Source organism: Pongo abelii, chromosome 16, assembly GCF_028885655.2.
Source record: "Pongo abelii isolate AG06213 chromosome 16, NHGRI_mPonAbe1-v2.0_pri, whole genome shotgun sequence".
Taxonomy (NCBI): Eukaryota; Metazoa; Chordata; class Mammalia; order Primates; family Hominidae; genus Pongo; species Pongo abelii.
Window position 1 is genome coordinate 71,860,512 of NC_072001.2, and position 12,362 is coordinate 71,872,873.

The window sequence follows — 12,362 nt, forward strand, 5'->3', positions numbered from 1 at the left end:
TAACTTGTACAACAGAGGCATACGTGGGACTTGGGGAGAAGATTGTTCACATTTTTAAAAAATTTACAATCAGCTTCCTTTAGAACATTTGGCAGAGGCATTTTGTTTGTTCTTTAATTTTTATGTTTGTTAAAGTAATAAATGTGCAGAGGTCAGAAGGTCTAATAATACTCTACGGCCTGTAGCACTGCAAAGTGATGTGCTGGGGTTGGCTTGTGCTGGCTCATGAGAGCCTACTGGTAAAATTTTTAGGAATTTAGGAGTTTTACAAGCTGGTTGTTAAACAGAGCCATTATTATAAATTACATTGGATAAACTTACAATTAAGTTATAGTAAAAGCAGAAGTACTAAATATTAAAAATGTATTACTTCCCAATTATTTCACTATTATCTGTGTTCTTGAGGTTATCTGTGCCTATTACATTTGCATAGTGGAAATATTCTATAATAGTGTGCCGAGGGCCTCTTCTATCTCTGTATTTGGTGGCATTAGCCTGAAATCAGTGATCGTGGGAATATTTACACTAACAAAATTGGCAAACGCTATGAATCAGGGCCTTTTTTTCTCTGGAGACCCAGTTGTTAATCATCTACAGCCCACCACTGCCTAGAGCCACAATCCCTGTCCTGTCTTGTGATACCCCTGCATTTCCTACTCTGGTTTTAGCTGTTTCTTTTTGCACTTACCCCCATATTTCTTAATTACATGCTTTTACCACTGCATCTTGATTTTCAAATATTAGACATGGCCTATTGGCTCCCTATTATGGAAAATGAAGCTCTAGCTTTTTTCCAGCTCTGTCTCCCTTCTTACTATACACACATACACACTTTCCTTGCCTCTGTGTTCCCAGTACAGCATAGCACGATTCTTGTTTAAGATATAAATATTCAGGTTTTACATTATTACAATCATGTAAATATTGTACATAAAGCATTAAGCAATGTGATCACGTTAGCTTTCTTTTTTTTTTTTTTTTTGAGACAGGGTCTCACTCGGTCATCCAGGCTGGAAGAGAGTGGCCTCATCATGACTTATTGCAGCCTAGGCCTCCTGGGCTCAAGCGATCCTCCCACCTCAGCCTCCCAAGTAGCTGGGACTCTAGGTGTGTGCCACTACTCCCAGCTAATTTTTTTTGGTATATGTTTTGTAAAGGTGGAATTTTGGCATGTTTCCCAGGCTGGTCTCGAACTGCTGGGCTTAAACGATCCACCTGCCTTGGCCTCCCAAAGTGTTGGGATTACAGGTGTGAGCCACTGTGCCCAGCCTACATTAGCTTTCTCAGACAACATGTTTTCTTGGAGTTAATAATTGCATTTTAAAATTTGCTTGATGTCTCTACAGAAAAGTGGTTTTCGGCCAGGCGCGGTGGCTCATGCCTGTAATCCCAGCACTTTGGGAGGCCGAGGCGGGCGGATCACGAGGTCAGGAGATAGAGACCATCCTGGCTAACACGGTGAAACCCCGTCTCTACTAAAAATACAAAAAATTAGCCGGGCGAGGTGGCGGGCGCCTGTGGTCCCAGCTACTCGAGAGGCTGAGGCAGGAGAATGGCGTGAACCCCGGGGGGCGGAGCCTGCAGTGAGCCGAGATTGTGCTGCTGCACTCCAGCCTGGGCGACAGCGAGACTCCGTCTCAAAAAAAAAAAAAAGAAAAGTGGTTTTCAAACTTTTTTTTTTAAGCAATGGAGCTCAGCAGTCTCTAGAAAGACTTATCTCCTTCCCGAGTGCAGGGCTCTGGCCACTCCTTCTTCTAAATAGGCTCCTCTCTGTTCTGAATAGGTTCTGGTGATGTTGCCTAACCTGCCCCTCCAGTGTATCACCCGTGGGCTGCTGGCTAGAAGCTCCTGTTATCTGATGGCCACCTATTGACTGGCCACCTATTGACTGGTTCGGTGCCTCTCAGATTTGCCTGGGCTGGGCTGGGTGCCAAACACTTAATGCACACAGCTCTGCTCAGGGAACACTCCAATGCAGCTTTTGCGATCAGATGGAAGGAATGACTCTGTCAGAGAGTAAGTGAGCTGTGGAAGCAGATGATGCAGGGCCTGTCTGCCCATGAAAAGTCTGAGCTGCAGGAGGGGAGCTGGCTAACAATGACCAGTAGGGTTCAAGAACACTCACTTTTGAGAATCACACCTGTGTGGAAATCCCAGCTTTGCTTTCAGCTGCTTGACCTTGGGCAAGTAGCTTAACCTCTCTGGGCCTTAATTTCCTCATACTTAATTAACAGGGTTGTTTCCAGAGTTAAAGATAACATGTGTAACCCTAATAAATCTCAGAGTCACATGTGACCCAGCTTCTGCTTAGAGTCTCATTTTAAAAAAATCATATTCAGCTGGGCTTAATGGCTCACGGCTTTGGAAGGCCAAAGCAGGCAGATCACCTGAGGTCAGGAGTTCAAGACCAGCCAACACAGGGAAACCCCATCTCTACTAAAAATATAAAAATTAGCTGGGCATGATGGCTGACACCTGTAGTCCCAGCTACTTAGGAGGCTGAGACAGGAGAATCGCTTGAACCCGGGAGGCAGAGGTTGCAGTGAGCCAAGATCACACCACTGCACTCCAGCCTGGGTGACAGAGTGAGACTCTGTCTCAAAAGCAAATAAATTAAAAAAAATTAACATTAAAATTAAAAAACTTTCCTTTTTTTTTTTTGAAGACAGAGTCTCACTCTGTCGCCCAGGCAGGAGTGCAGTGGTGTGATATCAGCTCCCTGCAACCCTCGCCTCCTAGGTTCAAGTGATTCTCATGGCTCAGCCTCCCAAGTAGCTGGGATTACTTGGTGCCCACCACCATGCCTGGCTAAGTTTTGTATTTTTAGTAGAGATGGGGTTTCTCCACGTTGGCCAGACTGGTCTCAGACGCCTGACCTCAGGTGATCCACCCATCTCAGCCTCTCAAAGTACTGGGATTACAGGCATGATCCACCGTGCCTGGCCTAAAAAATTATATTCTAACAGCCCAAAAGTAATTTAAAATATATTCTAAACCTAACTGCATCTTTCATAGAATATTGAAAGGAAGCCCATTTGTAACTGATATCAACACTCTCCAAATCCTTTTTCTCTATCCTCTAATTTTCCCACAACATACAACATCAGTGAAATTCTCCTGAGTCCAGCCTCTGAGGCTTTTCTCCCCTCTCTTTCTCTGCCTCATTCTGCATCTTCCATACCACTGCCATTTTCTCCAGTCCTGTTTTTTCCTCTACCCGTCCTGCCATGGCTCTGTTGCAAAAGATCAAACGATCTGGAAATGAGCCGACAGAGATGCAGGCAGGAAGTGGTGGGGAAGAGGTCACAGCAGGACACATACTCTGAAATAACTCTTCTTCATCTCACTGGGAAGTGCCAGGCATGTGCAGTAGCAAGGGCTTGGCAGAAATGGGTTCTCCTCCTCCTTATTATTCTGATGAGGAATCTGAAGGAGACAGCGGTATAACCTCCTAGACTTCCCTCTCTTCTGACCTCCTACCCACTGTTAGCAGATGGGCCGTAACTGGAGAAACCTCCTTGCCTCCTTTCCTCCAAACTCCCCAAAAAAGTAGCATGAAAAAGACCTGAGAGACGGAAGCATATCTTCTGCCTATTCCCCCTCTCTTCTCTGCCACCTTTGTAGCCACTAAACATGGAACAGCTCTTCCACACCCATCCACACCCCTTGTTCCATCCTTTTGTGGACTCACCCCCTCCCAGGAAGTCATGGACTGAGCACCTACTGGGTACCAGACCTGTAAGGGGCTGGAGATTCAGAGACAAGGATGACACAGACTCTGTGCTCAGTTGCTCACAGACAAACAGAAACAAACTGCAAATCAGATCTGGTTGTGATTTGTTTGTTTGTTTGTTTGTTTTGAGACAGAGTCTTGCTCTGTCACCCAGTCTGGAGTGCAGCGGCACAGTCTTGGCTCACTGCAACCTCCGCCTCCTGGGTTCAAGCGATTCTCCTGTCTCAGCCTCCCGTGTAGCTGGGATTACAGGCGTGTGTCACCATGCCTGCTTACTTTTTGTATTTTTAGTAGAGACGGGGTTTCTCCATGTTGGCCAGGCTGGTCTCAAACTCCTGACCTCAGGCGATCCACCCGCCTTGGCCTCCCAAAGTGCTGGGATTACAGGTGTGAGCCACCGCGCCCAGCTTGGTTGTGTTATAATGGAGGGAAGCACAGAATGCTGTGAGAGCACAGAGGAAGAGATCTTCACCCACTAAGGGATCAGGGAGGACTTTCTGGAGGAGGTGTCATCTAAGCTGTACAATAATAAGTGCTGTCATATATTGAGCATTTACTGATATTCTCTTCACTAAGTGCTTTGCTAAGCATATTAGCTCACATAATCTTCACAACAATGCTAAAAAGTAGACATTGCTGTTCTCATTTTAGAGAGGGGAAACCGAGGCTCAGAGAAGTTCATTAACTTTCCTAAGGCCACAACTTTCACTGCTAAAAAGCAGCAGAGCTGTAATTCAAACACAGGCCTGTGTGACTCCGAAGACTATGCTTTCAACCACAGGGCACTTTATACAGGTGTTCAAGATGTACACTGCACAAGGATGCTCATTCATATCGTAGAGAGAATGGCTCGTGTAAGAGTGTATAGGTGGACCCAGAGATTCAGGCCTCTCCGCTGACTCCCAGAGCAGCAGGAAAGAGCCTCCTCCTGACCCAAACCTGACTGTGCCCTGGGGGAAGCAGGGAGTGTGGGCCCCAGGGAGAGTAGGTGCACCCAGCGTCTGGGTGTGCGTGAACTGGGCAGATCGTGGGCCTGTGTGTGTGCCACCAGGGCTGCTGCCCATCAGGCTGGTCATTCCAGTGGGTAGTAACAGCTTAACTTTAAACACTTTTATTTGATGCAGGGGCACCTTTTCCTCATTTGCAGAGGTGTATATGAACGAGCAGCAGCCTGCCCCACCATGGCTGTGTGGCCTCCCTGCACCATTCAGTGTTGGGGAGGACACAGCCGCAGAGCAATGTGGCCCAGCCTGACTTGGCCCAGCAGGGCCCAAAGACAAAAATAAAACACAGGTGATTCCTCAAGGACCTTCCAGTCCAGTTGAAAGGCCCAGAAAAAAGGCGCTCCATTCAAGGCCACCCCAGGGCCATCAAACTAATCTCCTTCTCTCTCTCTCTTTCTCCTCTGCAGACAGGCAGGATTGAACCCAACTACCCCAAGGTCTGCGGCCACCAGGGCAATGTGCTGGATATCAAATGGAACCCCTTCATCGACAACATCATTGCCTCGTGCTCGGAGGACACGTCGGTGAGTGGAGGGGTGCTCCCGGAGGAGGGTGGGCTCAGGCCCCTCCCTGCTTACTCTGGAGGCCTCTCTTCCTACCCTCCCCTCCTCCTTCACCCTTTGCCCTTCTTCCCTCTTCTTTGTCATCTTTCCAGCAAGCCCCACGATGTGGGGGAGATGGAAGCTAGGAAAGAACCGAGGGAGCAAATCCCTGCTGGATTCCACAGATCTGTGTTTTCAGTGTGATTGAGCTTGGAGGTGTTGCTTTTGTAGGTGAGAATTAGAATTTAAAAATTAAGCGTGTGATTCAGCATTTGTCTATGCTCTCTAAAGAAGGGCAAGGGAAAGAATATGAACAAGGAGGGAGGGAGAAAAGGAAGGAACTGGATGGGCATGAGGAAAAGAGCGCCTGTTCTTTGCAGGCTGGGCAGGGTAAATGTACCATCTGGTTTGTCCTCTCTGAGTCGTGGTTTCTAGGAAAGGAGACTTAGCTGAGAGAAGCGTCCTGATTTTTCCAAGGACCCACACTGGTGACCCAAAATTTGAACTCCATGTGTCCCACCATTCAATGAGAAGAGAGAAGAAACAGGAGAAGGGAGATAAGTAAGAAAGATCAGGGAGGAGACAGAGAGAACAGGAAGAGAACAGATAGGAGAAATAGAGATGGGAGGGAAAGGGGGAAAGAGACAATTTAGAGAGGGGGATAAAGAATCCAGGGCAAGTGGCCCGGGCACAGTGGGTTCACGCCTGTAATCCCAGTGCTTTGGGAGGCCAAGGCGGGAGGATCACTTAGGCCAGGAGGTTGAGACAGCCTGGGCAACACAGTGAGACCCCCGTCTCTACAAAAAATTGAATTAAAATAAAAAAACTAGCTGGGTGTGGTGGTGCACACCTGTAGTCCCAGCTACAAGGGAGGCTGAGATGGGAGGTTCACTTGAGCCTGGAAGGTCAAGGCTGCAGTGAACTGTGATTGTGCCATTGCACTCCAACTTGGGTGACAGAATGAGCCACTGTCTCAAAAAAAAAAAAAAAAAAGAGTTCGAGCATGGTGGCACATGTCTGTAATCCCAGCACTTCGGGAGGCTGAGGCAGGTGGATCATTTGAGGTCAGGAGTTCGAGACCAGCTTGGCCAACATGGTGAAACCCCATCTCTACTAAAAATACAAAAATTAGCCAGGCATGGTGGCGCATCCCTGTAATCCCAGCTACTTGGAAGGCTGAGGCAGGAGAATCACTTGAACCTGGAAGGCGGAGGTTGCAGTGAGCTGAGATCATGCCACTGCACTCCATGCACTCCAGCCTAGGTGACACAGTAAGACTCTGCCTCAAAAAAAAAAAAAAAAAAAAAAGGAATCCAGGGAAAGTGAAATTTGAAACTGTGTTCTGGCCACTCCTTCCTCAGACTCTACCAACTTTCACCAGTGGAGGTAGGGTCAGAGGCGCTGGCAGTGGCCTTCCAGAGGGAGGGTCCCATAATGTGTTCCACACTGTTCCTAAGCAGCATCAGTATACCAGCTTGGAAGAAAGAGGAGATTTCAGAGCCTCAGCTGAGCTGGTGAGGAGGGCCTGGTGTTCCCAGGTGAAGGAGGATCAGCCTAAGCCCCTGGTGTTCCCAGGCAAAGGAAAATCCCAGCCTTTTAGTCAGGCCACAGGCATCTACCTAGTGCTCACTGGCAGAGCCTGGGTACTGGTCAGATTTTCAGGAATGTTGGAATGGGAACGAACTTCAGAGCTCATGTCTCTCTGTCTTCCCAGACTGGACTGTGAGCTCCTGGGAGCAGAGACCATAGCCTATTTGGTTCTGCACCCCATGCATCCAGCACAGGGCCTGGTACCTAATAAATGCTTAGTAGGTGTTGGATAGGATCGATGGATGCATGGATGGATGGATGGATTGTGGATGGATGGATGGATGGATGGATGGATGGATGGATGGATGGATTGTTGGATGGATAGATGGATGGATGGATTGTTGGATGGATGGATGGATGGATGGATGGATGGATGGATGGATGGATAGATGGATGGATGGATTGTTGGATGGATGGATTGTTGGATGGATGGATGGATGGATGGATGGATGGATGGATGGATTGTTGGATGGATAGATGGATGGATGGATTGTTGCATGGATAGATGGATGGATGGATTGTTGGATGGATAGATGGATGGATGGATTGTTGGATGGATGGATGGATGGATGGATGGATGGATGGATGGATGGATTGTTGGATGGATGGTTGGATGGATGGATGGATGGATGGATGGATGGATGGTTGGATTGATGGACAGATGGATTGTTGGATGGATGGCTGGATGGATGGATGGATGGATGGATGGATGGATGGATGGATGGATTGATGGACAGATGGATTGTTGGATGGCTGGCTGTCTGGATGGATGGATGGATGGATGGATGGATGGATGGATGGATTGTTGGGTGTATGACTACATTGATGGATACAGAAATGAACGAGTAAATGGATGATGGATAGATGAATGAATGAAAGAATGGATAAGTAAATAGATGACTGTATGACAGGTGGGTAGATGGATGAATGAAAGATAAACAAATGAACAAGTAAATTAATATAGTCCATCTAATCAGTTATCCAAAGAAAGAGAGATTCACAGTAAATAGTCTCCATCAGTTCATACGCTGGGGGTGAGGTCTGCTGGCACAGTACCTAGTACATGGGAGAGTGGTGAGGAGGTGACTAGAAGGGTGGAGTCCGCTTGACCAGCCCATAGTCCATCACAGAGGACTCCTGAGAGTGGCAGCAGTGAAGGCAGTGCCCTTGGGAGCAGAGAGAGCAAGAGCCTGTAGTGAAGATGGTCCATCAGGCTTCAGCAGCCCCAGAACCAAATTAGGGTCAGTGGTCAGGGGTCAGGACATAGGCAGGCCAGGGCTGCAGAAGGAAGGGCACAGGTGCTGGAGCTGGGGGACACAGAGAATTCACCGGTTGCTTCCTGGGTTGGGAAGGAGGCAGATGAGCTGGTGGAGGCTGGAGAGCCCAGTGGCCAGCACGGGAGGCCTGGGGTCTGTGGGAGAGAGGGCAGGTGGGGGTGCTGCCCATCCTTCTCTCCTGGGTTCAGGGAGCCCAAGAAGGAATGCGATGACCACAGCTGGCTCCGTCCCTGCCTGCTGAGGTGGGTGCTGGGAGAGTGGCGGGAAGAGCTGACCCCAGCTGGTGTCGCCAGCCAGCAGGTAGTAGCCCCTGGAACTCAGGGCTGCTCCTCTACCCACTCTGGGATGGGCCTTTCACATACATTTAGCTCTTAGAGCCACTCCGTGAGACAGGCACTGCCACCCCCAAACTGAGGGTTGGTAGGTAGGTCACAAGCCAGGAAGTAGAGGAGCAGGGATTTTACCTGGCCTGCTCGCTGCAGAGCCCATGCTCTGCCAAGCTTCCTCATCACAGACAGCCAATGCTTTCTCCCAGCGGCTCCTGTCTTACCCAGGGTCCCAGCTAAGATAGGAGATGAGCAGTGCCCATCTTGATGTAGGGGGGAATAATTAGACCAGGGCTCCTGGAATCACTGGCAACCCAGGTTCCTCCTCAGGTCCTAATTTCTCCTGCCTGGCTCAGGGTGAGAAGGATCTGACCAGTCCTAGCTCGGTGTCTTATTTAACCTGATATGTGCCTCATGCTCCAGGACCCCAGCTTGTAAACAAGACGTCCATGGTTTGTGTCCAAGAAAAACATAAGGCTGCATCCCCCAGCCACATGAGCCAAGAGACTGTCTTCAGTTTTGCACACACTGACTGAGAGACCACGGTATGCCTCGCACCACCCTGGCTGCTGGGGTCCAAAGAGCTCAACTGTGGGATCTGGTAGACCTGGGCTGGAATCTCAGCTTCACCATTTACCATCTGGGTGGCCAAGGGAGTGTTACTTGGCCTCTCTGAGCCTCGGTTTTGCTCGTCTCTGAAACAGTAAGATACCTCCCTTTGGCTGTTGTGATGAGGATGAAGGTTAGCCTATGCCCAGTAGTATGCCTGTCCCTTCATCGATGCCTGCTCATCTCACTCCTGCTCTGGAAACACCCCTAGTAGAGGGGCAGAGGGGCAGAGGGGCAGGGCCCACCCCACCCACCAAAACATGGTGCAGAATGAGGTCATTGCATCCACCAAGGTCAAGCAAAGGGCTATGCACACAGAGAAGAGAGAGAGATTAGTTTTGACCAAGGTGCAGAGAGGAGAAGAGGTAGTTAGCTGGACTTTGGAGAAGCAGGACACTGGCAGACAGAAAAACGGTTAGAGAAGGAGTCCCAGGAAGAGACCCAGTATATCCGGTGTGCTTGGCCTGGAGAGAATGCATATTCAGTGCGCTTAGAAAAGGGAGAGTCATCTGGTGTGACTGGAGCCCTGGGGTGGTGGTCAGTGAGAGGAGCAGGCAGGAAGGGCAGCTGCGAAGGGCAGTTGGACCCAAGGAAAGAAGGCTTAGGGTTCAGGGTGAGCAGCCCAACTTTGCAGCGAGACTTGTGCTTCTCAAGCCATCTGAGCATCAGTGGACCCCACCGAGTGTGGTGCATGGGAGACACTACATGCTTCAGGGAACCAAGGAAGGGGACCTGTGTGGATGGAGGGGGTCACAGACAGCTTTATGGAGGACATGAGGCCTGAGCTAGCTGGATACAGGTAGATCAGTGGAGAGAAGGGAAGAGCGGAGGGGTGTGGCTGGAGGAGTGAAGGGAAGGGACACGGGCTTGGCGCACAGGGAGGGAGGGGCTGGCCCGGGCTGCTGATCCAGAGACAAGGAGATTAAGTCTCTGGATCAGAGAGGAACTAAGCTCTCGCTCCAGCTGCCAGGCCAGCTGCCCCAGAAGTACAGCCCTGAACCCCATCTTACCCGGGTGTCCGCCCCTCCCTGCCTTGGGGCTAGGGATCTTGGCAGTGGAACCAACAGGTCCCTGAGGCTGGATCCCAACCTCTCCTGGAGGACGCACTCTGAGACCCTAAGGGAGGTGCCTTGCCCAGGGTCACACAGGGAGCCTGTGTCCTAGGAAGGTCCCCTGACTCCCAGTCTGCACTCTCAGCCCCTCACCAGTGGCCCTGGTTCAACAAGGGAGGAAACTGAGTCTCAGGGCCATGGTGGGCTGGGCTGACAGTTCAGATTCATCACGCTCAACATTTATATCACAGCGTCTGCTCTCCTCAGGGTCCAACCTGGGTGCTGGGGGAAAGCACAGGAGAGGCATCCCCCACTGCAGCCTGGGAGGTGGTGGGGCATAAAGGAAATGGAATTTGCAGCTTCCAGGGGGTGGACAGGAGGTCAGCACTGCTGCCAGGGCCCTTCCCACGGCCTCCCTGCCTCCTTCAAAGCACCTGAGGCATCGGCCACCGAGGCACCCTCCCTCCACCCATTCCAGCCGGAATGGTCAACTTGCTGCTCACCAGACATGACATCCAGACCCAGGGTTGGGAGGTCAGTCGGCAAAGCTGCTGTGTGCGCCAGGCACTGTGCTACATACAGGGCTGGGGACGGCGCCAGGCCACAAGGGCCCAGAGGGAAGCTCTTCACAGCAGGTCTGGACCAGTTCCCCTGGTAGTGCCTGCCTGTTTCACCCCCAGCCCTCCACTTCCCTCTACTTGTCTTTCAAAACATTCAGAGGACACTGGTGGGATTTCACGAGCCCTGATTTCCCCAGCTCCTGCCCCATATCCCCCAACCCTGCAACCGCCAGTGAAATCAATCCCCGTCCCCCAGGATCCGTTTCCCCTCCCTGAGCAGGAGGAGGTCCTCTGGAGTCTATCCTCCATCCCGCCAGGGATCCAGCAAAACATACCCAGCCCTTCCCCAGGGGCTTTGGGCCCAAGGGAGGGCTGGGGGCCATAACTCTCCCTGGCATCTGGCAGAATCCAGTTCTTTCCGCTGCTGGGTGATGTCACCTATTGTTGAAGGCTATGCTTTTTATAGCTTCTGCCGCAGCTAGGGAGGGCGGCTGGCAGGCGGCAGGGAAGGGCGCTATCGGTTTCCAAGCCTCATGCTCCCAGCCCTTCTCTGGGGGCCAGCAGCCGCGGAGAGAGAGAGGTTTCTGTCATCTCAAGGAGAGGGAGAGAGCGATCCCAGGAGAGAGGGAGGAGGGAGAAGAGGCAGGCGCCTCTTGCTGGTGGGCCGAGCTCCACATCTTTCCTTTGCCTTTTATTCAAGCTCTTCCATCCTGTGTCTACTCTCCTCACCCTGTAGATGATGCCCCTCCCTGAGGAGCTGGGGGCGGGATGGACAGGATGTCAGCCCTGCTAGAAGCCACCCACCACCCTGCCTCCTGCACGCCCCCACCTCCCGAGCTCCAGAACCAATACCTCTTGGAGCTGGAAGGGAGTGATGCACTTTTGTAGACGTAGAAAGAAGGTAGCCCTGAGGGGCCAGTGAGCTGAGTGGGTCTTCACCAATGATGTAGCAGTCACAGAGAAAGCAGCAGTATGGCTCCATGGCTAAGCAGCCAGGCTCAGGAGTCCCTAGGCCTAGGTTCAAATCCTGGCTCTGCCACTTCCAGGCTCTGTGATCTAGGACTAGTTTCTTTTGTGTTTTTTGGTTTGTTTGTTTGTTTTTTGAGATGGAGGCTCGCTCTGTCACCCAGTCTGGAGTGCAGTGGTGCGATCTCCGCTCACTGCAAGCTCCACCTCCTGGGTTCAGGCCATTCTCCTGCCTCAGCCTCCCGAGAAGCTGGGACTACAGGCGCCTGCAACCATGCCTGGCTATTTTTTTTTTGTATTTTTAGTAAAGACGGGGTTTCACCGTGTTAGCCAGGACGATCTCGATCCCCTGACCTCATGATCTGCCTGCCTCGGCCTCCCAAAGTGCTGGGATTACAGGCGTGAGCCGCCACACCCAGCCTAGGACTAGTTTCTTTACCTCTGAGTACCAGTTGCCCTACTGTAAAATAGGGATCATCTCGGGCTCTGAGAACTAGATTAATATAAAAGTGTTTTGTGTCCCCTAAGAACTCCATAGACATTAACTGTTACTTTCTTTTCCTTAAGTGAAGGCCCAAGAGTTTAAATAACTTGCCCAGGCCGGGCATGGTAGCTCACGCCTGTAATCCCAACACTTTGGGAGGCTGAGGTGGGTGGATCACCTGAGGTCAGCAGCTTGAGACCAGCCTGGCCAACATGATAA

The 12,362-nt window shown here is 50.8% G+C and overlaps 1 protein-coding gene across 5 annotated transcripts in view; it reads left to right on the plus strand.

Moving 5' to 3' along the window:
* The window catches only part of CORO2B (coronin 2B), a 155,911-nt gene that overhangs the window by 111,457 nt on the left and 32,092 nt on the right, over window positions 1-12,362 (plus strand). For all 5 annotated transcript variants that reach the window (XR_008513664.1, XM_024232773.3, XM_054531623.2 and 2 more), the window contains one exon: window positions 5,145-5,261. Coding sequence is in view for 4 of the 5 variants with exons in the window: in XM_024232773.3 (XP_024088541.1) it covers window positions 5,145-5,261 (117 nt within the window). In the remaining variant the exon portion in view is untranslated. The remainder of the gene's footprint in view (window positions 1-5,144; window positions 5,262-12,362) is intronic.